Source organism: Macrobrachium nipponense, chromosome 21 (assembly GCF_015104395.2).
Source record: "Macrobrachium nipponense isolate FS-2020 chromosome 21, ASM1510439v2, whole genome shotgun sequence".
Lineage (NCBI taxonomy): Eukaryota > Metazoa > Arthropoda > Malacostraca > Decapoda > Palaemonidae > Macrobrachium > Macrobrachium nipponense.
Window position 1 is genome coordinate 37,163,694 of NC_087212.1, and position 27,359 is coordinate 37,191,052.

Sequence of the window (27,359 nt, forward strand, 5' to 3'; positions counted from 1 at the left end):
TCCTGTAGGAAAGAATAATTAGGGAATTCTGCTCAGTTGATGATTGATGGGTGCCTGAGGCTTGCATGTTCAACATAAATTGGACCATTACCACTCTTCCTCTGTCTGTTGTACAAAGTACTTTAGTGTCATGTCTGGGGAATTCAAAGACAATGGATGTGGGGAAAAATGAGTAATGGGGATTACCCTTACATGTAGTAACTAGCATTGATCAATGCAGTATCTATATGTATGTTTACATTATGTTGTAACAAAATCCAGGGATTTCAGTAAATCAGCTGCATCTTGATGTATCGTGCAAAAAATTCTGTAGTGATGAGACATTTTTCATGAAGTAACTGTCTTTTGTGTGTCTATTAAATATCTTGGCTTAATAACACTTTTGTTATTGTCTTTTTAAGGTGATTTTATTTTGATATGTTAGTCAAGCTTATGCTTAGAATACAAGTTTAGGAAGCAAATCAATTGGAGAAATTTTGTCCAAATCTCCATCATTTTTAGTTAACCCAGGTAGAAAATGTTGAAAGAGCTATTAATTTATGAATAAAATCTGAACTTTATAAGTAAAAAAGAGAAATCCTTTGGGCCAGCCTTGTGAAAGCTAATTAAATTAGCTTGTTGATCTGGTTAAATTACTTAATATGTAGAGTGCAATGTTACTGGAATGTACTAAGTAGTAGTGCTTGTGCTCTACAAAGGATTTTATCCTTGAATTTGCAGGGAAGCATTCAGCTTTCCATGTAAACTAAGATGTATAGAATTTGCTGTAATAATTGATAATTTTAAAATTGCAGATATATTTTGGTTTTACCACTGTCAGTTGAATAGATGTTCTTAGAATATCCTTTGAGGCAAGGTATACACCCCACACATTGTTTTGTCATTTTAAGTGAATATTATATACGTAGTACATATATGTAAATTGAAAACAGATATCAGCTCACAAAAGTTAATTTTCCAGATATATTTAATTTTTTATTGAATATGTAAATATAAAGAGATATCCCTGAAGCTTCATCTGCTCTGGTTGGATACCGAGTTAGGTATCTTGAGTCTCTACAAATAACTGGGTTAGGCTTTTGTGCAGAAAGACTCATTACTTTTAGGCTTTTTATTGATTTGCTTTATCAACAATATTCAGTATGTACTATTGCTGATATGAAATGGTATTTTTATAATTGATTATGAGTTTGCAAGCTTTTGCAAAGCAAATAAAATATTTTTAAAATTATTTGTAAAATTCATACTGTCTGAAGTGTATCTGTAATAGACTGACTTGCTTGCTCTATAGTTTAAGCCTTGCAAAATGTCTAGGATCTCTACTCTGTTGTTTTAACTTTAAAGGGAACTGAGATGCCTAAGATTGTTTGGTGTCATAGCTCAGTAACTAGGCCTTTGTGGAACTTCAGGTTTTATTTGATTTCTGCCGCCCTTAAGATTTTACTGGATATTTGGTAAGAAATCAAAAACTATACAACACATAGCAAGAATTAGACATTAAGATCTTCAGATATTTTTAGAGAATTGCCATCTGAGTGCCTAAAACTCATTCCCACGTGGTAACCCATACACTTCCATTCATTGCAGAATCCTCTCACTGTTCCAAAATTGGCAGTTTTGTGTTGTGCACACTCGGCAATATTTAGGTTATTTTACTTTTTGCACTGGAGGTTACCAGTGGTTATCGTGGCACAGTTGCAGTCCTCTTTGAAATTTGCTAATTTTACAACACAAATGAGTTTTTCATGTGAAGTACGTGTCATTTGTTAAATGCTACTTTCCCTCTGATCATCAGTTTTCTAGTTTACAGTAGACCACCCATATTTGTGGGGGATGGGTACCTGACCCTCCTGCAAATAGTTAACATCTACAAATACTTAAAAACCCTTCTAAAAATGCTTAGAATTGACTATTTTGATGGTTTAAACACCAGAAATATTCTCAAAGAAAACTTATACTTCCCTGAGTATATTTTAATGGTTTCATCACAGAAAGTGCATTTTGTCATAAAAATTATATAAAAATACATTAATTTATGAATACTTCTCGGTGAAAGATACCGCAATTAGGCGAATTTTCTGCGAATAATGGGTATATATGCAGTCCGAAGAAAAATTCATGAATGGCAAGTCCATGAATCATGAGTCCATGAATAGCGGGGTTCGACTGTATACCTTGGAGGAGTGGACTAGGGCTATTCCTGGGGTCCTCAAATATTCATGAAGTTCATTAAAAAAAATTTTCTTATGTTAGATTGTCTAAGAATGAGTTACCAGAATTGAGAACGTGACAACGACTTTCGCACAAAGGATGCTGATGTTCAGTCTTGGGCTGTGTATATAGTTTCACATGACTTTTTTATTAATAAGTTTTATATGCTTCAAAATTTGTGTATATAGTCCATGTACAGTACTTAACACAGAGTTGGAGAGCTGCCTGTGAGAATCACTGTTCCATTGAAATATTATGATCATTTAAGAGTAAGAGAAATGAGAACAATTGTTTTAAGTACGTCAATGTCTTCTCCTGTAGATTTTGTCAGTCTTTTTACATTGCATTATATTTTAAGAAGTTAATGTACAATGTGTTCCCCCCCATATTCGCGGGTGATGGGTACCAGACGCTCCCTTGCGAAAAGTTTAAACCCCTATAATAAAAACGCGTGAAACTGCCTATTTTGTAAGATAAAACTCAAGAAAAACCCACTAAAAATGTTTATACCTGTATTTTTTAATAGTTTTATCACAAAAAGTGCATTTTTTGATGTAATTGATAAAAAACTAAGAATTTGTGGATATTTCTCATAGAAAAATACAGCAAATAGGCAAATTTTCTGCGAATAATAGGGGTATATGTTACAGAGAGAAATCCACAAATACATGAATCCGCGAATACGGGGGGTTCACTGTACTGGAATTAGTCATTCACCAAGAGGTATGCAGGACACTTGGCACTGCTTTTTGATACATTTTAGAGTTGGTTTTATCTTCCTTTTAAAGTGAGTTTTAAACAGGTGTTTACTGTTCTTAATATATATAAAATGTTAATGACTATATTTTATGTTCAGTTTGTTCCATCTATGATATGGTCTTGTAAGCAAAACTTGGGAATATTTAGACAGCTAGAACACTGATTCATTAGCAATTTTCCCAGTGTACAATAATGGCTTTACTTCATTAATCGGCATTTCATGTTACCTTTTTATGAGAGAAATGATGAAATTCACTTGAATGCCTTTAGTTATTTTACCAAATTTAACTCAGATAATTAACTGATGTCTTTTTTTGTATATGATGCTAGGAGGAAAGCCTTAAGAATTTGCTCTCGATTTTTTTTATGTGCCATAAACTGATAAGAGTTACTCTTTCAGGTTCATCATCAAAGACAGAGAGTCGTTTTTCACTCCTTCCCAGAGAAGCCAAATTGTATGGGAGATACTCCTAAGGGCACGCTATACAGAAACTGAGCTGGGTATGGCTTAATTGTTGATTTTTTTTCCAGTGAGCAGTAGATGTGAATTGCTGTTTTTGTTGATTGTTATAATAGGACAAAAAATTTGTGGAAAGTAGTACATACATTTGTGTAGGTTTAACTGTTCATAGATTGTGGATTAGGTTTGTTTTATCCTTAGAAGAAAAAAGCAGCCAAACATTTTGCTCAGTAGTTGGTGCTCGGAAGAAGTGAAACATTTAAGTAAAAATAATAAAATTAAGGTGAATACTGCATATATTTTGCATGATGACAAGAAGTACTTCTACTGAATACTTAGTTTGTAATACTTAAAAGATTTCAGTAGCATGTTTGAAATCATTGCCGGAACATAGGGATATTCCATGTACATTACAAAGTATTGATCTATGTATGTAAATGTTTTTGGCACTGGGTAGTCAGTTCTTAGAGGTACAGTAAACCTTTTGACTCTGAAACACCATCTCAGGACTAGAAGGCCAGCTACTAGATATGTATTTAAGTCTGGAAGTTTGAGTATAAATGTTTACAAATATCATCTTCAGTTATCCATGGAAAGTATTAATTTTTATGCATTGTGATTTTGTTTGGTGGTGCTGTATTTTAAGTTTGGTTTTTTCCTTAGTGTATATGATGTATAAATGTTTCTGTTTTGGCAAATATTCTCTTACCTTTGCAACTTCAGTATGAAGTAATGACCCTTGTTAGCCTTATTTTAGTCAGTTATATACATATTAAGCCTACTATTTGTTATGTTATGCTGCCTATATTTAGATTTTTTTAAGTGTTTGTCTATAACTATGAACATTTGACTTGGGCAGTACACATCAAAATTTTTTACTGTTTACTATAAACTATGCAGTTATCTTTGATTATTTGATTAGTTTCAGTACCCAGTGAGTTATGCTTACAAGTTGTGGCTGCTGACATATTATTATAAGACTGTTATTTTCTTGTTAGGATAGTTTTTGTCACTGAACAAATCCGCTGCAAATTGCTCGTCCAAGCTGAATACAGACAGTCCCTGGTTATCGGTGGACTCGGCTATTGCCGTTCTGGTTTTATGGCGCTTGTCTAGCACCATAAAATCGGCGATTTATGGCATCATAACGGGACGAGTTCCTGTTATCGGTGCCAATAATAGTTATGGCACCATAACATACCCAACAGAGGCGCCATAAGGGTGCTTATGGCATGCCTGAATGGCCTTATGGCGCTGATAACCAGTTATTGGGACCATAACATAAATTGCAGTCTTGGGTAATGGCGGTTTTCGAAAGGTTATTGGAACACCCCACGGGGACTGACTGTACAGTACCTCAAAAACCTTGAAGAGGTTCTTAACTAGGTGGTCCAACTTTGATAAAGAGAACATAACTTTCACTGATTATCCCCTGCTCCCTCTTTGCTGAGAGCTAGTCTTCAATTTCTTTCATTGCTTTCTTGGAAGACGATGAAAGAACCATTTGGAAGCTTGGAGTGATCTTATGGGAAGCTCCTCATGAGGAAGGAAGAAGCAGGCAATGTTAGGGCAGCTGGCAAGAAAAAAGGCAGGAAACTTGCTAACAAATAGCAAAGAAGAGCTACATAAGCTGAGGGAGGAGATGTTTCTTGGTTGATCTCCTCTTCCTTCCCTGACAAAATCGGAGACAGGGATGAATCCTGAGAAGGCTTAGAGGTGGGAGCTTTATTAAAAAAAATTCATGATTTCTGCAAGCTGTTTCTTGATAGGTGCCAATGAGGGGTCATTTGGATCCAAGGAGTGAGGAGTGGTAACAAACCTCTGAGGCTTATATGGTTTGTTGCTTGACAGGCAGAGTTCTCTTTTGTCACTGGAATGCAATGAATCTGACCATATCATTGTGTTTCAACCCAGATGGCTGAGTTTTTAGATGTCTGATTGTCTATTCTCTCATGGCTTGGGCCCCCTTCCTTAGAACTCGTTCTTCTAGGAAGGGTGGCCAGGTAGGTTAACTCCCAGCCGGTTTAGGATACTTGTACCTCCCTCCAAGTGTAAGTCTATCCTATTGTTAAGACCGAGGTTTGTTCCACTTATGAACAAATGAGAACATTTTAATCAATTTGTATTTTTTATAGCTAACAAACATGAGGTCTTAACATTTACTGCCCACCTCTAGCCGCCCCTCTCTCTTTTCATGGTTTGGGGAGAAAGACTAGCACGTCATGAGGTTCTATGCCTGGTCAGTGACCAGCTTCCATCTCATATATGCATGAGTTACCAAATGCCACAGATACCTTGCTTTACAATCTTTGATTGTTTTTAATCGGTTTCCAGCTGGCAGAAGATTATCCTATTGTTAGGACCGAGGGTTTGTTAGCTATGAGAAATACAAATTTATTAAAAAGTTGTCATTTTTCACTAAACACTTTGTCCATTTGGACTTTTAGGGACGCCCTTATCTCAGACACTGAACTTACCACGAGGCTCAACTTCTTATCAATCTTAGTTTCGATTTTTAATTCAAGTTGGCAGTGACATTGGGGTCAGAAGCACGGGAGTATATGGAATGACAGAAGGAGGGCTGAGAATGGGATAAAGAGTGTTACTGGGAGTTGAAGGAATAGCAAGACTATGATTTGACTTAGGCTTCGGGAAAGAATGGATTCAAGGAGCTTGGGCGACAGGCACTTGATGTGGTGCTTCAGGTGCTTGGCATCCAAAATAGGGCGCATGGGAGAGAATGTAACCAGTGAGTCCCATGGAAGCATGGATAGTTCCATCAAGGCAAAGACTGAGGGATCCACGTCTTAGCTGCAAGAAGGCTGAGAGTTGTTGGAGTATCCCTGTGTCTCTTGATAGGCAATGGGTAAGACAGAACAGTGTCGCCCATGTGCCTTTTCAGTGGCTTGAATGAATTGGGGAAGTGCCTACGGTGCCCATGATCAGAATTTGAATCCAAGCTGGAAGACAGTTGATGTACATCCAATGACATGCCTTTCCAATGGCAGTCTGTTGACACTGAGGATTTTGCAACTGGCTTGACTGAGGGGGCAGCAACCTGTGGGATTTGCCCATGGGTTGGGCCCCTGGGTGGGGTTTGCCCACCAGCCTCCCTTGGACCTCTGGCATGTCTTCTCCCAGGTTCAGGGGAGCAGGACAGGGACCTTTGTTTAGGAGAACCGGCCGTACGGGAAACCACCTCCTTCACTGGGCAGTCTACTATGATTGGTGTTGTTGATGGGGTTTCTCTCCACTCAGAGCTTCTGTTCAGCAGATAGCGGATATTTTGATCTTCCTCAGGGATGAGAAAGATCTTTCTGTTTCAACTATCAGAGGCTACAGAGTGGCCTTGGGCTTGGTGTTGTGCCTGAAAGGCATAGACATCTCTTCATCCTGGAAAGTCTCCTTTTTGTTCAGGAGTTTCAAACAGTCCTGTTCTCCAAGGGAACTCAAGCCTCCTGTGTGGGATCTTTATTTTGCCATGAGAAGTCTCACTCGAGCTCCTTTCGAGCCTCTACACCGATCATCAGACAGGGATCTGACTGTAAAGACAGTTTTCTTGTTGGCCTTGGCTTCTTTGAAAAGAGTTGGGGAGCTTCATGGCATGGCCTGAGTTATGATATTAAACCCACCAGGGGTTGGGGTCTGTGGCTTTCAAATTTGTCCCGGAATTCGTGGCTAAAACCCATAACCCCTTGGTGCATGATGACAAACTTGCCGCATGTTCCATTCCATCACTGAATGACCTTGTGGACAGCAATACACAAGAACTCTGGCTTTGCCCCGTCAGAACACTTAGATGCTATCTGAAAAGGACTCGTTACCTAAGACCTAGGTGCCATAGACTTTTTGTTAGTACTGGCCGGTCCAGAAAGGAAGTGTCCAAGAACACGATTTCATTTTGGTTACACGAGACGATTAAACAGGCTTACTCCTCACTTAGTACTTCTGTCATTGAGTTTGTGCAGGCTAGAGCACATGACATCAGAGTTATAAGTTCTCTCACATTTACGAAAAATTTGTCTGTTCATAGAATTTTGAACACTGGCGCTTAGCTACATCAGTCCATGTTCACTTCCTTTTACTTTAAGTATGTTGCCCACAGGTCTTTGGACACCTTTTCCTTGGGTCAGGTTGTGGCTGCTCAACAAATTGTGTAATTCACCCAGTGTCCCTGGCGGGACAGCTTGTATCTTAGCTAAGGTGATTGTGTGGAATAGAGAATGAGCGAGTTGGCTGGCCTCTTTCTCTGTTTTCCTTTCTTCTTACTACGGGTGGGTCGGAGAATAGACACATAATTTGCTGGAACTGGTCTGATACAGATGAGTAGGGTGGTCATACTGGTGGTGGTTTTTGTGTTGTGACTATACAATTGACAAATCTGCTATTCAGTAGCTACGACTCCTCTCTCTAGCAAGGGGAGTGAGGAGTGGTAACAAACCTCTGAGGCTTATATGGTTTGTTGCTTGACAGGCAGAGTTCTCTTTTGCCACGAGAATGCAATGAATCTGACCATATATCATTGTGTTTCAACCCAGACGGCTGAGTTTTTAGATGTCCGATTGTCTATTCTCTCATGGCTTGGGCCCCCTTCTTTAGAACTCGTTCTTCTAGGAAGGGTGGCCAGGTAGGTTAACTCCCAGCTGGTTTAGGATACTTGTACCTCCCTCCAAGTGCAAGTCTATCCTATTGTTAAGACTGAGGGTTTGTTCTACTTATGAACAAATAGCAGTCTCCAAATACTTACTATAACTCTTCAACTCTTGCTGAGAGTCACTTTAGAGGTTCCCCTCTTATACTTTCAGACACTCTTACTAGTACGTACGGTACTTACACCAACAGTTTACAATTACCAGTCAGTATTTACAATCATCCCAGAACTAATGCTTCCTATAGGGCCCCTGTTTATATCCTAGAAACTTGAACCTACATGAACCTACATGTGTGCCATAATCAAAGAAAAGTTAACAGTGAAGGAGATAAAACACCCTTGTCTTAGACCTACTTTGACATCAAGTAAGTCAATCTTAAGTCACTCTTATGTATACATACTATATATTTTAATACATATTTTGCTTCCTTGAAATTACCTTTGACATCATATACTATTCTTGAAACTGAAAATTATCAATCTGTCATAAGCTTTAAGTCTATGTATGCCACATACAGCATTTTCCCTAAACACTCAGACTACCTTGTACAACTGTTCCATTATCTACACAATCAAGGGCCCAACTTATTTGTTCTTTTTCTTATACATGTACGTATATGTGCAGTTTTTGTGATACAAGAACTACATCATCCCTTACTTTAAAACCTTGTTCACGCTAGACCTATACGGTATCATGCCATTTTCAATTCTGACCACCTTATCCGTTCACTTTGGACCTCCCTAAGAACAATAACTTCCAGCTTTAATGAGACATCTGCTGACATACATTCCCTCTTTTCTCTACTACATCCATGCACACTCCAAACCTCAGACTGTAAGAATCATATTTCTTTTGTTTTCTTGTATCAGGTACAATAAGGGATAGGGACTGGAAACCTCGTGCCCATAGCCGTTTTATAATTTTAACACCACTTAGAATAACACAAATGCTTATGTTTTATTGCCCAGTATTTAACCGGAGTATATGAACAATCTCTGTTGGCTTTAAATGGAGAGACTTGTTTACCATTTAAACAGGGCAAATTTTTTTTGTAGTGAAAGGTCCTTGACTATTTCCCATGTGTTTTTAGGAATATGTATAGGGTACATAATGTCTTTGGCCCTCAGATGGTATTTCTGAGTTGAAATGTTCACTCTCTGTTTAAAAACTAAATGACCTCATTGTAAAAATGGCCTCCAGGTCCCAAAGATCAGTACTCAGTAAAAGTTCAAGTTAATAAGTAAAAATGATCAGCAAGAATGGTATGGTTTGTCTATGGTTTGCAAATGATCCAAGAGGCCTAGTCCAAGATGTTTTAAGCTATGAAATATTGATTAATTTGCCATGCAAGATATAAGAAATCAATTGATTCTAGTCTAACATTTTTTTAAGAATCCAAGGTATTGAAATTCTATGATGCAATACCTGCACACACTGCTTATAGATATTCTAGTTATGGATATTTCTCATTGTAAACTTCAGTTGCCAATTTTTGGTTCACTCCAGTGTGAATCTACTGTAGTAAACCATTTTACCATTGAGGTTGACCAAAGTTAGAGAAAACAAGATTTTGAACTAAGGGTAAAGATGATCCTTGATATAATTAGTGTCAACAGATTAAAATAAGGCTAATGTTGACTTGAAGGAAAGTATTGATAACTATTTGTAGTATATGGTTTAATACCTTTAACAAAATCAGTTAGGATATGCAGTATGCATATTATATAATGGCATATAGTTACCGAGTGCCTTGTTGGACAAGTGGTTTACGTGCTTGCCTATGGATTGTCCGCTCTGCCAACAAGGAATTAAAGAGATTTGTTTCTGCTGATTAGAAATTAATTTCTCAATATAATGTGGTTTAGCTCCCACAATAAGCTGTAGGTCCCATTGCTAGGTAACCAATTGATTCCTAGCCATGCAAAAATATTCCTATTCCTTTGGGCCAGCCCTAGGAGGGCTGTTAATCAGCTCAGTGGTCTTATTAAACTAAGATATACTCAACCTAATGTAGTTACCGAGCTGTATATTGCAAATATGCATGTAACAAAGATAAAAATACATAGCACTTATTGCACAATTATGGTGGAAGCAAAAATTAAAATATAGTTAATTCAGAATTATCACTGAATGAAATAGAAAATATTTTAAAATCTTAAAATATTTTAAGATAAAATTACAAAATAAAAAGTCAGGAACAAAAGTTGAGAGTTACCAGCTGATGGTGACATGGCCACTGCATAAACAGGTCATAGATCATGGCCTGTCAGCAAGGCTAATTGGCCCTGATTAACATATTCATTAATTAAATGGCTGCATATTTATAGAAGAAATCAAGCATACGTACTATTATTGTTATAACATATGACTTGCTGACATATGTTTTTCATTTAATAATGTGACCATAAAGTTGATCTATGTTTATGTTTGCATTGAATGCAGTTTGAAAAATCATGTAGTTTACTGAATATGATAGAGATGACCTCTATTGTAGTATGTAGCCCAAACTTTTGAGATCTGATAAAGCCATTTTACTATGTTAAAATACTTTGGTATTGAGGGTTAATATTGCAACAACCAATTAGATAACTTTTTACGTATTAAAAAAGTGTAACCTTTTATACAAGGGTACAAAGTATAGGTTCAGGTTAGCCATTGGACATCCTGTAATTATTTCTTGTAAATACTGTAAATAAATTTTATTGTAACTACAATCTGAGTAACATTCATGTAAATATCATATATAGCAAGTTTAATATAGTAACTATCTGACTAGTATAATTTTCCTTGTAAATATTGTATATTAAGTGTAATGTAGTTTCTATTTTATTCATAAAATTATTCCTTGTAAATATTGTATATATTAAGATTAATTTAGTAACTATCTGATAGTTAAACATGAAAAAACATGTATTTAGAGCAGTGTTGTCCAAACTGGGGTCTGCGTACTCCTGGGGGTACGCAACATAGATCAGGAGGGTACGTGAACAAACAAGGAACACACACACACACACACACACACACACACACACACAACAGAAACATCCCATCAGTGAACATCAGCCTCACATCTCACGTTGAGTTGTGTAAGTAATTTTCAAGCATTTTGTTATTAAATCATAATTTTTATTTGTGTAATAAATTTGAATTTATTGACCAACACTCCTATAGTGCAGTCTTTTCATAATAAATATACTATTTGCATGATTGGTCAGCCATGGTGGGCGAGGGGGTGGGGTGGTTACGTAACAGTAGGAGAAGGTAATAAAGGGTACAATAGGCGAAAATGTTTGGACAACACTGATTTAGAGCACTCAATCATAAATTGTACAGTTTTTATTTGATGTCAAAATTTCCATGTACAGTGGTAGTAGCTTAATTCATGTTTTGCAACACATTGCTTATAGTGTTTTTTGTTTTTAGCTGCATTCAGTCTGAAGCTGTGTACAGTGAATAAGATGAAATTTTAATACACTTTATGTTAGCTCTTGAAATTGATTTATGCAATAATTAGTATCTAGAAGACTGGTGAGACTAGAATAAATAGATCTACATTTCTACATGCTGTCACTAATTCATGATGGTTTAATCTTTTATTGCAGATTCATATATGAAACATCGAAGTAGGTATAGACATTAGCACGTTGGTGTATCTTTGAACACACTTCTCCATGTTAATGCATACTTACATCTGTGAAATATATAAAACCTTTAAACTGTCAACATTTATTTATGGCAACCAAATATCCAAAATCATTGCCAAAATTTTCAGTTGTGACATAGTGGAAAATACAAATATATATCATTATTTGTAAATGAACATCCTTATAAAACAAATTTATGATTGGCTAGTTGTACGTATTTTATTCATTTTGAGAATACCCTGTGAACTTTTCATTAGAAGGATAAAGTCAAACAAGTCACTCGAGACTTGACGAGAAAGGTTGCAGGATAAAATTAAAATAAAACACAATAAGGTACAGTTCATAATTTGTTAATGTAGGTTTTGGTTAAGATAAGCCATTTTAATTAATTCTGACACTTATATGTTTGCCTATGAATGCACAGTTTGAAAATTTGAAATCAGTGCATCAATTACCTAAGTGATTTTATATGAAGAGTATATGTTGGAAATTTGAATATTTGTCTCCTAATATAGTTTGTTTCACTAAATTTCTTTGCAGCACAAATTATTTTCTGGATTGTAACTTGATCCATAATATCAAAAGGAAATTTTAAGCATTTTAACCTATTCACATTCGTCCATAGAAAAATAGCTGAAAAATTAATGAGAAAAATGTTTGTACTCATGTAATCTTCATCATGACATCCTTGTCTGGTGAAAACCCATTCAAAACTTCATAAGAAAGCACTTTATCACAACTGTTCAAATTGAATTATCAGTAAGCAAACACCAAACTCAGTAACGTTAAACTCAATACTATATAAGAGGTGCACAGATCATGGAGAATGATGTTGCACAATGAAAATGAATTGGGTGTTTTATTGAATCCCCTTCATGATATTTAAATTGAAGAGTTTGGTACAGGAACCATAAAAGAACTTGTTTAATGTGGGCAGTTGAAAATAATGTTGACTCGGTAATCAGATAAATAAAGTTACATGTTGCCAATTATTGGAGAAGTGTTGCTCTTTAGGAGTGCTGCATGCTTTCAAGCTTGATAATCTTTCTTTGCTTATTTTTCAAGATTAGTTGTTTGCAGAGCTGGAATGTTTTTATTGCTTTAGTATAAAAGACTATGAATACAATGTTTGAATGTATTCTATAACTTCTCATGAAATAATGAACTGGTATGCTAGTGTCAAAGGTTTTTTATATGTACTGATTAGGTAAATGGCACTACATATTTTGTTTCAAGTAATTGCAAAGTCCTTTGTTAAGGTGCAAATATCTGTAATGACTAAATATGTTTGGCTAAATATGTTTTACATAATTTGATTGAAAGAATAGGTATGTGTGTTTTTTATTTGCATATATTGAATTGTTGACCTTCAGTGAAATTGGATGGGTTGGTATTGATTCACTTTGTATACAGATTTAATAGGTTGCACTGGATTCAGTTTGGAAATGTCTTAACAGGATTGTCTTTATACACCAAGAGACATGAAGTATTATGTCCTCAGGAATATTGATATATATTGCCTTCTGGTGGCATCTCACATATACTTTTGGTATTTAAAGAGGAAGTCTGTTCTGAACCCATACTTCTGTTGACATTTTATTGATCTGAAGATAGTGTCAAGAGCACCATTCTTGTAAACTTTGACATACGTATGTATCTGGCTTTCTTCTTCTCTTCCAGCCTAATGGTATAATAGCTGTCTGTCACGAATATGAATGGCACTTTTTGGCTACTACTTGTTTTTCTTTAATGTAGAGGTGATTTTGTTGTAGCCAACTTTGTTACTCAGCCTCTTACCAACCTCATACTTTGTATAATTTCTGTGCACAGACTCTGTAGTGCTTAAACCTTCTTCATCATGAAACTACTAGCTGGCACAACCTGCTCCAACAAGTGTAATTACATCAGTTATTCTTGTTATCTTCCAATTGATTTTGCTTCCATCTCACGCAGTCCTGTCTGTGAACTAAATGGGAGTTTCTGTTCAAACTTCTCAGTTTCTGTTGTAGAAGATGGGCCTGTCTCTGTCCCTTTCCCTACCTTTAGTGCTATCTTAAAGGGATCTGCACTATCCTCGTTCAGTATGTATCTACTTTCACAATTATACTGAATTGTGTTTGGTTCTTTAACCAACTTTTTAAAAAGGATGACCTTCATTAGTAAGTGATAACAGAAGTCAAATCTTGACATTCTATTTCAGGGTAAATAATTATGTATAGTTTAACACAAATGAGGGTGTGCAGATGATGATATTACTATTTACACCACATTTTAACTTAAACTTACTTTTAGTACTGTCACCAGCGCTTACGGTGCTGTAACATGATGCAACATCCAGTTAGGGCGCTGTAAAATTCTATTAACAGCGCTGAAAAAGTGCTGTAAGATTGAATCCGACGTAAGTCGGTGATGCTACATCACATAATATTCACATTTAATAAAAATATTACTATTTATACCAAATAGCCAATAGCTAGTGTAAATAATAACATTTACTGGAATGAAATACAAAACTCCCATACTCAATTGAAATTTATAGTGCTCGGTACTTTCATGTCAAGATATATTTAAAGGAAATACACGTAACAGAACCTTACAGGTAATCCAATTCTCCAAGTTCACTTAGCAGGGGAACACCCAAGATGACGCAGGGACAGATGAACAGTGAAACTGACCACTCTCTTTATTTTTGAAGACATCTTAGAACCCTGCTGCCTGATAAACACTAATGAGCCCCATGACCACCACTAAATGCTAATTACAAAATTTAAACATATTCACTGTTACAACTGCAAGTTGACCATATAACAAACTCTACAAAAGATATAATGGTAATATTATATGAACTAATTATAACATTATTCATTATACAAGTGTAACATTGAAGTTCCTAGCGCTGCTCATTCAGTAGCTGGTAATTCTGGACTTTAAAAAATATTTATTTCCATCTCACTAATCTTTAGAACCTCAGTCACATTCTCTTTCAATCTTACCTAAAGTTGTCATTGTGAAATTGGATGTGGTCTCAGAGTTTAGCTGATGCAACTTGCTTTGTTTTAATGTTCTCAAAACTAACTAATTTTATTTTTTTGTATCTCATACTCTTTGTACTGTTGTTTGTTCAAAGATTTTGACTGTTGTTTGTTCACAAATTTTGATATTCCTCTTGCAGAATTTTAACATTTTGAGCTTAGCGGTAAAGAGGTACGTATTTTTTTTTGAAGAATCTTATGGGCTTTGTAGAGTCTGCTGCTAAAAGGCTTGTGTGCTGTATTGTTGAGCAACCCTTTCAAATTTATACTGAACTTTTCTGGCTTAGTATGAACTATTGTTCTAATAAATGAGGCATCTCTCTGCTCCCTCTTCTTCTAGTTATGGTAAAATGAAAGCATTCTGTCCCATAAATGGTTTGAATCTTATTTCCAACTTTATTGAATTGTATTGTTACCTCCATCCGTGCTGTACTGATATTATTTTAGGCATTGCTCTTAAGAGCTTCCTGAATGTTCTCATTGTTTGTTGGGCTTCATAATCCCAGAAATACTTAGTTAAACCATAAGCTTGAGAATCAAGTTTTATTACTGTCATACCATGTACTAATTCCTGAATGTGGATTTTTTTGGTGCTTCCTGCCTCTCTTTAAGGTTTCTAATGTCCAGTTCATTTGGCAGGTTATTTCTCTGTGATATTGCCATCATTTGATGTCTCTCTTTGGCTTGGTTGGCTTAGCATACATTTCTTGCTTTTCATCTGATAAGGCCTTTCAGTTCTGGGTACTCTTATCAGATTGATGCACTTATGTAGTTCCCAACTGAGTTGGCGCTTTTGCCTCTTGTTTCATGATTTTTGGGCTAGTTCACTGGCATTGGAAGGAGTCGAAATGCTAGTTCATTGTTTTTTATTCGTAGTTGTTATAAGGTGATTAAAGCAATTTTTATTATTAGAGGGTTTTGAATGCAAATTCTGTCCACTTAAGAGTGGTTGCTACCTCGGAAAAGTAAGTGTATGTGCGTATTCATCCCCACTATGATGGGTATATTGACTATACATTGATGCTAAATTATATTTTGCATACCAGAATATTCGGTTATGTTTAAGATGAACTTTTACTCTCATACCTCAGGTTGATAGTATTTATTATTAAATCTCATTAACATATGATCCATGATCATATTAAATTTATGCTCTGTAAATGTATGCACCCTGTGTTAATTTCTTGATGTGATTGACATTGCATGCAGTACTAACGTGCGTAAATTTCAGTGTGTTGCTCTTCTGTATGTCATGATAAGCAGTATTTACTTCTTGGAGTTTACATTTTTGGTATTGTCAAGTCATAGCATGAATTTGTTAATCTAAACTGAAGTTTTAAGGCGTTTCTTACTGTGCATACAAGCCATGTGTATGCTGCTGTGTTATTTGAAAACTGCCAGTAAGCCTAGCTCAGCAGCTTTCCATGTGTGTGATTTCTCTTAGAGCGTTTTGATGTTTTTGAAAAATCCAACAAGTTTTTTATTGATACTGTAGATCTTGTTATTTAAGAGAATATTGCCTGAAATATTAACACTAACAAAAACATTGCTTATATTGAGTAGATTTCATGATATCTTTTATAGTTTATCCCTGAATGTTTCTACTAAAGCATGTAACTTATATACAGGTATTGGCATATCACGTCTGTTGACAAATGAAACGTATGCAGCCGCTTATCCCTTACATGATGGCCGTTATGACAAAGACAACCCTGATGGAACCTATTGTGACCGTAGGGTAAGTTGTATCTATGTACACAAATCAGTTTAAAGAAAGCAAAGTTTTTTTATGTGTAGAGTCCTTAGATGGTATTAGCTGGTTATTTTCTGAGATTATTACATTATTGTGAAACCCATTTATGTTCTAAATGATTTGGCATTGTATAATAATAATCCCCCTCATTATGGGACTACCTTGATGTGGTGAGGGGGCTCTCGAACCTCAGGAATTTCTTCCCAGGTTCGAACCCAAGAGTCCCATATGACATTATATATTTTTGGATTAATATCTGTGGATTTTCCCACTTTTGTCAAAGTTTTCAATATCTAATAATTAAGAAAACATATCATAACTTGGAGTGAAGTTAAATCCGAAGCTAAATAGTGGGAAATGTAGATCCATCATCTAACCGACAATGTTCGGACCTGGTTTTCCAGGCGGAACTATTCTGTGGAGCTGGACCACGGATTCCAGGGGGGCAAGGTTCTAGAGATGGAACTCACAGCATTCTGTCTGGTTTGCCCATGACGGGGTTAGGATGGGGATATTGTATTTCATAGTACTCTTAGTCCTACTAAGCGGGTATTGCTTACACTTGGGCCATACTAATCATGTTATGCCACCCCCTTTTGGTGTAGGGTAGGGATGTGGACATTTGGGAGTCATTTCTCACTTGTGCCATTGGCGGAAGGTTTAACTAAACGAAAAGCCAATGATACCTTTTCAAAATGTATTATTATTATTTTTTTTTGTCTCTAATTTTTTATGATAAATACGAATAAAGTTATTAGTGCCCATGGGTCCCTTGTTGGACAAAATTCGGCACAGTTGATGACCACTGGAAATTTATCCCTGAATCTCCCTCAGTCAGTTCAAAATGATAATGCAGCAAAGGAACATCCAGTTCCAAATAAATTATATGATCCTAAACGCCCAGCAGAGCCCATAGAAATATACAAAAAATTAAAAATTAATCAGAAGATACAAACTGAATAACAATGGAACCATACGTTACAGAGAAAGGAAACAAATCTGATACACAGATAACCCTCATAAGGCAAGGTCCAAAGAGAAATAGAAATTATCGTCTTAATCCAACACTGGTGCATTTTGATCATCTTTTTGGACCAGATAACTGGTCAAGATTTCTAGTACTTAAAGCTGAAAATAAAATATCAACAGCAATACTAGAAAACACATTATTGAACATATGTCCAACACAGGAAATAGAATGCCGATATATTAAAGAAAATGAATGGTTACTTCAGGTAACCTTGAAAAAAAGTCCACCACCTTTTTAAATATAAAAGAAATAAATGGCACAAAAATAACAATAAAAAGTCATGAAACAATAAATTATATACAGGTCACAGTTATTTTGCCCAACACTGAAGAAGAAGGACTACCCTCAAAACAATTGATTCTTGACTCTTTAAGTTAAGATACAATAATGTACATGATTTAGAAATCTACTCAATTCCAAGTAGGAAAGATAAAAATAAACAAATTCATATTGCAAAAATAAAATGTACGGGCCAAGATCTCCCACTCAAAATCAAAATTCTTGGACAAAGTAGAGAAGTGCATCCATTTATACCAAAGCCACTTCAGTGCATTCAATGTTCAAAGTATGGGCACACATACAAAAAATGCCATAATAAAGCAAGTATGCGCAGTGTGTGCATCAGACACCCATACTACTAATTGGAAATGTAAATCTCCAAAATGTATTAACTGTGGACAATCCCGTCACGGAAAATCTAAGGAATGCTCCTTTTATCAATACAACACAGAGCTCCAGTTGTTGATGAATAGAACAGGAATGTCAGTCAAAGAAGCTAGACTCGAGCTAAAAGTAAGAGGAGTTAGTAATCCATCTAAATGCCACTCTTTCGCAAATGTAACTAAAAATCTAAATATCGATCACATTAATAACAAACAACAAGATAATATAAAGGCACAAACTGATTCTCATGTCAATAATGCTGAACCCCAAAACAAGCATGTTGGTATATCCACCAGTACCACTAATAATATAGAAGACTCAGATATCCATGGAAAAGAACTTCCAATGGAAGAGGAATCAAATAATAATAATAATCGAACTGACAAAAAGAAAGAATACTATAACGAACCCCACCTAAGGGGAAAAAATTAATATTGAAAATTACAATCAATCCAAAGATACTCCAACTACACCAGGAGAACATTTTAAAAAAGATATTGTACTAACCACATCACAAGTGGAAATACATAATTACCCTCAATCCCAATCAAACAGCCAACATGTGGACAGTAAGGAATCAATTAATCACACCTTACAATTCCCATCAAATAATGCTAATGGAAATCATACCATTAAACCAAACCAAAATGTAACTATCACTCCCCAACCATCCACAAGACCCAAATATTCCATTAACAACAACAAAACAAATAACCCCTCAAACCAACAGTCCTTATCACTACAGAAAAGCCCCAATAGAATTACAAAACCAGAAATTTCTAAAGCTTGATCAAATACTTGTGAACCAATAATTAATATTACCAAACATGCTTCGTCTTGTGGTTGTAATGAGTGCTTTGTAAGTACATATAACCAACTAACTACCAAGACAGAGGACACAGTACGAAATTGTATAGACAATTTTACTAAATTAAGGAAATGCCCTTTAACACACCAACATGAGAACGAATTATGTTCTGAATCCTTAAAATACAAAAAGGAAATTATAAAATGAAAAATAGACTTATTAATATCCAATTTTGAAACACAAACAACTGCTGAATCTAATAACCAACATACAAATACAACAATTAAAACACCACAAATAAATTGAAATGCACATAAACTACAAGGCAATTTACAGAATTTAACACCAATTCCTCCCAGTAATGGAATATAAAATCATTCAATGGAATATAAATGGTCTCTTAACCCGACTACGTCTGGGTGAATTACAAAGAATCATATGAGACCACAACCCAATGTGCATATGTCTACAACATATAGGAAGTAACCCTACAAATATTCAACACTATAAAATCGCCTGTTATTCACCAACTGACGGTGGAAAATTAGGCACAGCTATATATGTTTATAATAGCATAATATATGAACCTTTCGACATACCATCTATGCCATATCAAATAACATCTATTAAACTGTATATGCCTGACAAAAGTAAAATCACTATTTGTAATTCATATAACAAACCAAATTTCAATGGAAATTTTAGTGATTTTTCTGAACTTATTAGCAAAAGTATACAGGAACCCCTACTTATAGTAGGAGATTTTAATGAACATAATCCATTATGGGATACTAATAACCCCAATGACATATCCGGAATCAACATAAAAAAAACTATAATGAAACACAACCTCTGCTGTCTCAATGAAAGTGAAGTACCAACATATTTTTCAAATACACACCTAACCTTTTCCTCAATTGACATTTCATTATGTTTAAATGATGTAGCCGAGAAATTTGAATGGAATGTCCTAGACGATTCATACACAAGTGACCATTTCCCAATCATTCTGAACTACTTAAGTAATATCAAAATATTGCCACCTACAAGATATAATATCCAAAAAGCTAACTGGGATCAATATTTCCTATATACTCGAAACATACCAACATTCCCACATAATGAAGATCACAATACTACATGTGAATCCTTCTCAAACTTCATGATATATGCTGTAGATAAAAGTGTTCCAAAAACCAAATCACATTCCACAAAATCCCCTGTCCCATGGTGGAATCCAACCTTAACAACCTTAAATAAAATAAAACCTTTATTGGGTCGCAATCTTAACAGACTCAAAACTTGCCTTAAATCACTCAACAAAATGCCCTATAGTATAAACATATTAAACAAAATAGTTTATAACAAACATAACAATTAACCACATTAAATCACTATACATATATATAAGAAATATACAGCCAAATTTAGAAAAACAGTTATAGCTGAAAAAGTAGCATCATGGAAAGATTATGTCTCACACATATCTTCAAACACATCCACAAGGGATATCTGGCAAAAGATAAGGAAAATCAAGGGAAAACATATAAGACCTCCAAGAAGTGCAATACATTTAAATGGAAAAATATACCATGATACTTATGAAATATCAAATATAATTGGAAAGCATTTTGAAAACATCAGTGCTTACTCTAGCCTAGATATACATTTTCAAATTAGCAGAAAACAAAAAGAAAATATAATACTCAATTTTGAAACTCTTGACGACCTGGAATATAATTACATTTTCAACATGGACGAACTAGATAATGCCATCAACTCATGTCATCCCTCCGCATCAGGATATGATAAAATATCATTTGAAATGATAGAAAAATTAGCTCCTATAGCTAAATCATATTTATTATTTTTCCTGATAAATGGAAACATGCCATAATACTTCCAATAAATAAACCAGGAAAGGATGCAAGTACTCCATCCAATTATAGACCGATATCCCTAACAAGCTGCCTATACAAAATCTTAGAAAAGATGGTTAATGCACGATTAACGCATGTAACAACCAAAGAATCCATTTTAACACCAACACAATCAGGTTCAATAGCCGGCAGATCAACCCTAGATCCCTTAACACATTTAGAAGATCATATCAAAAAAGGCTTTGAACAAAAAAAATTAACAGTAGCTATATTTTTTATATAGAAAAAACATACGATACAACATGGAAACATAAAATTATGCAAAAACTCCACTCCAAGGGACTAAGAGGCCACTTACCAATATTTATCAAGAACTTTTTAACAAACAGAACTTTTCAAGTAAGAGTGGAAAATTCCTACTCAGTAACCTATAAACTGGAAGAAGGAATCCCTCAAGGTAGTGTCTTGAGCTGTAGATTGTTTGCTTTAGCAATTAATGACTACTTTAAATTTACCAAGTGGTGTAAAAAACAGTTTATCTGTTGATGACTTTGCTATTCACTATACGAGTAGTAATTTGAGAGATGCTCAGAGAGTTCTCAATACTGCCATTTCAAATATATGTAGTTGGACAAATTCAGTTGGATTTAAATTTTCAACTGATAAAACAAAAGCAATCATCTTCTACAAAGACAAAAGATTGCTGAAGAACCAAACAATCAAACTTCACCTTTATAGCACTGAAATACAATTTTGAACAAAAATCAAATATCTAAGAGTGATATTTGATCAACATTTAAATTGGAAAGAGCACGTCAAATACATTAAAGCCAAGGGCATCAAAGCCCTTACCATATCGAAAAAGTTATCACAAAATAATTGGGAGACATTTTATTAATGATGTATAAGGCAACAGTCTTATCCATAATATATTACTGCTGTCCAATATATTCATCCGCCTCAGTATCTGTATTAAAAACTCTCGATGCATTGCACCATGAAGGCGTGCGATTGTGCACAGGAGCATTCCGATCGTCCCCAACAAGCTCGCTTCTGGTAGAAGCAGGTGTGTTGCCCTTGAAACATCACCGTAAATTAATAATAAAACGAAGAGGTCTTTCACTACAAGCAGGATCGTCTCCTGCAGCTGACTGCTTTCAAAATTATAATCCAGAAACAGAAGTTCATAGTACTAGCTCTTTCCCAAAAAGAGCTAATTACCTAATGAACTTACATAACATATTTAAATCCAATTTTTCACCCACCAATAGAATTGTCACCACCATGGATGTTGAAACGAATAAAAATATGTACCTCCCTATCTTACCTACTTAAAAGACAAATGAATAGTACAGAAGTATACCGCCAACATTCTTTGGAGCACATTAGAAGAAAAGGAGACAAATTCATAGTATAAAAAGACGGCTCCAAAAATAATGTTGGAGTAGGAGCATCTGCATATTCGAAGAATATGTTAATCAAAAGAAGCCTACCTTTAATATCATCAGTATTTACTGCTGAAGTCACGGCCATACAGATGGCTCTTGATATAATACCTGAGAAAAAAGCAAGTGTGTCTATTATTTTCAGTGACTCACGTAGTGCTATAGATGCTATATTAGACCATATAAATCAGTAAACCAAATAGTACAAGAAATACAAATAAAAATTAATCAACTCCTCCAATCAGGATTATCAATAGAGATATGTTAGATTCCAGCACATGTGGGAAAAAAGGAAATGAAAATGCAGACTCTGCTGCCAAATTAGCCTGCACTATCCCTCCAACAATTACACATGCCCCAGTGTCCGACTGGATAACATCTGTCAAACCATTGATATAGTACCAAGATTGGAGAAGAGAATGGGCCTTAGTGCCAACTACAAATAAACTTAAAAATATAAAAACTGAAGTGTATGCATGGAGGACATCTTCACAAAAAGAAAGATCAAAAGGCTCCGTATATGACACACAAGATTCTCGCATGGTCACTTGATGTCAACACCACATGCTAACCCAATGAAGTGTAATAGATGTCAAACACCCATGACAGTGCAACATTTACTTGTTGAATGCCCAGATTAGACCCAACAAAGATCAATTTATCTACGGATATCAAAAATGAAAAATATTCTCGCTGAAATTTTTTTTTTTTCAATTCACAACATCATGAATTTTTTAAATAAGACAGGTTTCTTAAATAAAGTCTAATTTTTTTTCTCAGGGTTAATCCCTGAGAACTAGCCCGAGAAGAGTCTAGTTATGACTCAGAGATCTGGAAAAACTAAGCCCTAATAATAATAATAATGATAATAACAGGAAGTCAAGGCAGAGGAAATGGGGAGAATAAAACTAAGATTCACCGAGATCACAACAGACACAATCTGACACCAGCTAAAATAAATTCCCAACTGGAAAGCCCCAGGTCCCAATGAAGTCCATGGATACTGGCTCAAAAGCTTCAAGGCCCTACGCCCATGAATAGCAGAACAACTCCAGCATTGTATCACAAACCACCATGCACCGAAATGGATGACCATCCATAGTACATAAAGACAAGAACAAGGGAAATATAGCAAGTAACTACAGGCCTACCACTTGCCTATTAGTAATGTGGAAGTTGCTAACAGGTATCAGTGAAAGGCAATACAACTACCCAGAGGATACAAACACCATCCCCCATACCATACACGTGTCTAATAGAATGCCTGAAAATATATGGGGCAGAGGAAAATGCCATCAGCATCCTAAAAAAATACAATGCGCAGCTGGAATACAATATGTACTTACAAGCTCTGGAATAAGACTAGCAAAGGTTACATCAGGAGAGGGATCTTCCAGGGTGACTCACTGTTCCTACTATTCTTTGTAGTAGCCATGATTCCTGTGACAAAGTACTGCAGAAGATGGATGCTGGTCACCAACTCAAGAAAGGAGGCAGCAGAATTAACCATCGGATGTTCATGGATGACATCAAGCTGTAGATACTCTAATCCAGACTGTAAGTATTGTATCTGGGGACATCAGGATGGAGTTGGAATAGATAAATGTGCCTTGGTCAACATACAAAAAGGCAAAGTGACAAGGACTGAAGGTATAAAGCTAACAGATCGGAATAGCATCAATGAGCTCAGATGAGACAGGATACAAATACCTGGGAATAATAGAAGGAGAGGATATAAAACACCAAGAGATGAAGGACATGATCAGGAAAGAATATATGCAGAGACTTTAGACGATACTCAAGTCAAAGCTCAACGGCGGAAATATGAAGAAAGTCATGAACTCATGGGCCGTACCAATAATCAAATACAGTGCAGGAGAAATGGATTGGATGAAGGCTGAACTCCGCAGCATAGACCAGAGAACTAGGGAACACATGACAATACAAAAAGCACTACACCCAAGAGCAAATATGGACAGACTATACCAGTGGTTCTTAACCTGGGGTGCGCCCCCTAAGGGGGCGTCGAAAATTTCCAGGAGAGGCGCGAGCCCTAGGGAAAAATTTTAAAAATCTCTAGTTATATTCATTATTCTCTTAACAAGAGTGAGGAACTAATATCCAGAAGTTTATGAAAAAATGCAAAAGTACTGCCTTATAAAGTTACTCACCCAGAGTCTATTACTGTACTACTCTAGTTAGGCTCGTTGGGCATAACCATGCTTTGTAATTATTGACCTCCCTTCTTATCCCTCAAAACCCCTTCTCTTTCTCATTTTTATATTTTCCTTTAAATCTGGGAGGGAATTGTCCTCACAGATGCAAGGGGGGTGTGAAAGAAAGGACCAACTCTTAGAGGGGACAACATTAAAAACACTAGATGCATTGCATCTTGAAGGAATACGGTCATCCCCAATAAACTCCCTGTTCGCAGAAGCAGGTATATTACCTCTAAAACATCACCGCAACGTAATAATTATGAGGAGGGGCCTTTCCCTTCAAGCAGGAATATCTCCTGTTGCTACCTGCTTTCTGAATTATGATCAAAGATTTGAAAACCATAGTGATCAAAGATTTGAAAACCATAATGCTAGTCTTTCTCAGAAAGAACAAAATATTTAACGAATTCACATAATATTACACTAATCTTCCATCCAACAATAGAATTACCACCACCCTGGACTTTAAAATTGATAAAAAACTGCTCTATCATATCTTCTAAAAAGAAATATATATGACAAACAGATGTATCGCCAACACGCATAGGAACACATAAGCAGAAAAGTAGATCAACTTATGATTTATGCAAATGGATAAAAACACAACACTGGAGTAGGAGCTTCAACATTCTCAAAAGATAAATTAATCAAAATAAATCTATCCCCAATATCATCACTATATACTGCAGAACTCACAGCCATACAAATAGCACTAGACATAATATCTGAAAAGAGAGCAATTTCCATCATAATTTTCAGTGACTCACGAAATGCTATCAATGCTATAAACAAATACAATCTCCACATCATCTTGTACAGGAAATCCAAATAAAAATCCATCAACTTATTTGACTGGGACTATTAATTAAAAAAAATGTTGGATTCCAGCAAGTGAGAATGGAAGGAAACTAAAAACCAGATACAGTTACTAAATTAGCATTCACTATGTCAGCAACAATGGCACATGCCCCAGTAGAAAAGTGGGTAACATCTATTGAGCCCTTAATATATCAAGACTAGCAAACAGATTGGACGTCAGTGCCAACTACAAATAAACTGAAAGATATAAAAACTGAAGTACATTGATGAATGTCATCGTCTCAAAAAGAAAGAGCCAAAGAAGTTATATTAACAGGACTACATGTAGGCCTTACTAGCTTTTCACATGGTTATTTAATGTCAAATCCACATTCAGAACCAATGAAATGTAATACATGCCAAACATCAGTGACTGTCCAACATTTGCTAGTTGAATGTCTAATTTGGAACCAACAAAGAAGCATTTGTTTTCGAAATTCAATATTAAAAGGCATTCTTGCTGAAGGCAAAGATTTCTCATTTAATAAGATCATCATATTCCTAAATAAAATATGTTTTTTTAAGTAAAGTATGTATATTTATTTTCAGGATTCATTCCTCGAAACCAGAAGCCCAAGAAGAGCCTTTTATTAGCCTCAGAGGTCAGGATAAACTAATCCTTTATATAATAATAATAATAACAATGTCCTTTTCTTGGAAGAGTACCTAATTTAACCATCTCCAAGATTAGTGCCTGATTTATTTTGAACTCCTGATGTGGTGCTTTAATCTTTACTATTATTTAAGTACTCAAAACATTACCCCAAATCACATTTTACATAACTTGATTCTGATGATTCCCATTCTCTGTAGGGCATCTCTTAGGCACTTGAGTCTGGCATAAAGTTTTGTTAGCAAAATTTACTACATATGGCTAAATGTTTTCTCTCAATGAACTTAATGTTTGCTTTATATATAAATCACTTTATATTGGTGTTTAGTGATGTTAAATCATCATCTACAGTGATTCAGCCATTTATGAAGAGCAAAGGAAGAAAATATAAAATTATAAATATTAATAATCCTTAAAGTAAAATCTCATATTATGAATACTGAAATAGCATTTCAGTCTTTCTTTGTTATTGTATCAAAGTGATGAAAGTGTTTTAGAGACAAAAGTTTTATATGTATTACTATCTTGAGAATATGTTGAAGGATCATTTATTAGCATTAATAATGAAGTACTTTTGCTCAAATGTGGATTTATAGTATTTGATGGTGTGATTCTTCGTTTATATATGTACGCAAGAAATTTATATACTATTATGGGTCATGAACCTATCGTTTCTTTCCTCTGATGATTTACAACTTTACTAAAGTTGATTGTTGCTATTATTTTGTACAGGATACTAATTGTTGGACAGAAAAATGTGTGCTAGTTTTTCGAATTCTAATCTTTCCTAATCTTCAACAGTTACTATATCTTGAGTGGGCCCGTCCTGGAAAATGGTATAAAAGGCAGCCATTACATGTAATTAGGCGATACTTCGGTGACAAGATGGCGCTATACTTTGCCTGGTTGGGTTTCTACACAAAGATGTTAATCCCAGCATCCCTCTTAGGTGGCTTTACGTTCATCTGCGGATTGTTTGTCATGTATTCTGATTTCAATAAACCTAGGTAGGTATGTTTTGTAAGATTATACTGGCTGTAGAAGAGCCTTTCGCATGTTCTGTGCTATTATAGATTTCTTTTAATACCATAATTTCATTGCTGTAGCACTGTTAAAGATGTACTGTAAAGTATTCCATAGACATATGCAATAATTTTTAATTTTTTAAATTATTATTGCATGAGGTTACGTTATATTTGCTAATGCTGCCAACCAAACTTTGCCCCCTCCCTCAGTTGATTGTACAGAGCAGTCTTATCAAAGCACTTTGCTTCATATTGAAAAGCTCTAAAAATATCCATTGAGCTCTTTTGAGGGTTACACAAATTGTGA

The 27,359-nt window shown here is 35.3% G+C and overlaps 1 protein-coding gene across 3 annotated transcripts in view; it reads left to right on the forward strand.

Annotated features, from left to right (window-relative positions):
* Positions 1-27,359, forward strand: part of LOC135197939 (anoctamin-5-like) — a 142,723-nt gene that overhangs the window by 66,148 nt on the left and 49,216 nt on the right. For 2 of the 3 annotated variants that reach the window (XM_064225219.1, XM_064225221.1), the window contains 4 exons: positions 3,371-3,471; positions 11,685-11,705; positions 16,387-16,496; positions 26,829-27,034. In XM_064225219.1, the coding sequence (XP_064081289.1) occupies positions 3,371-3,471; positions 11,685-11,705; positions 16,387-16,496; positions 26,829-27,034 (438 nt within the window). The remainder of the gene's footprint in view (positions 1-3,370; positions 3,472-11,684; positions 11,706-16,386; positions 16,497-26,828; positions 27,035-27,359) is intronic. The other variant, XM_064225220.1, reaches the window with a different exon arrangement.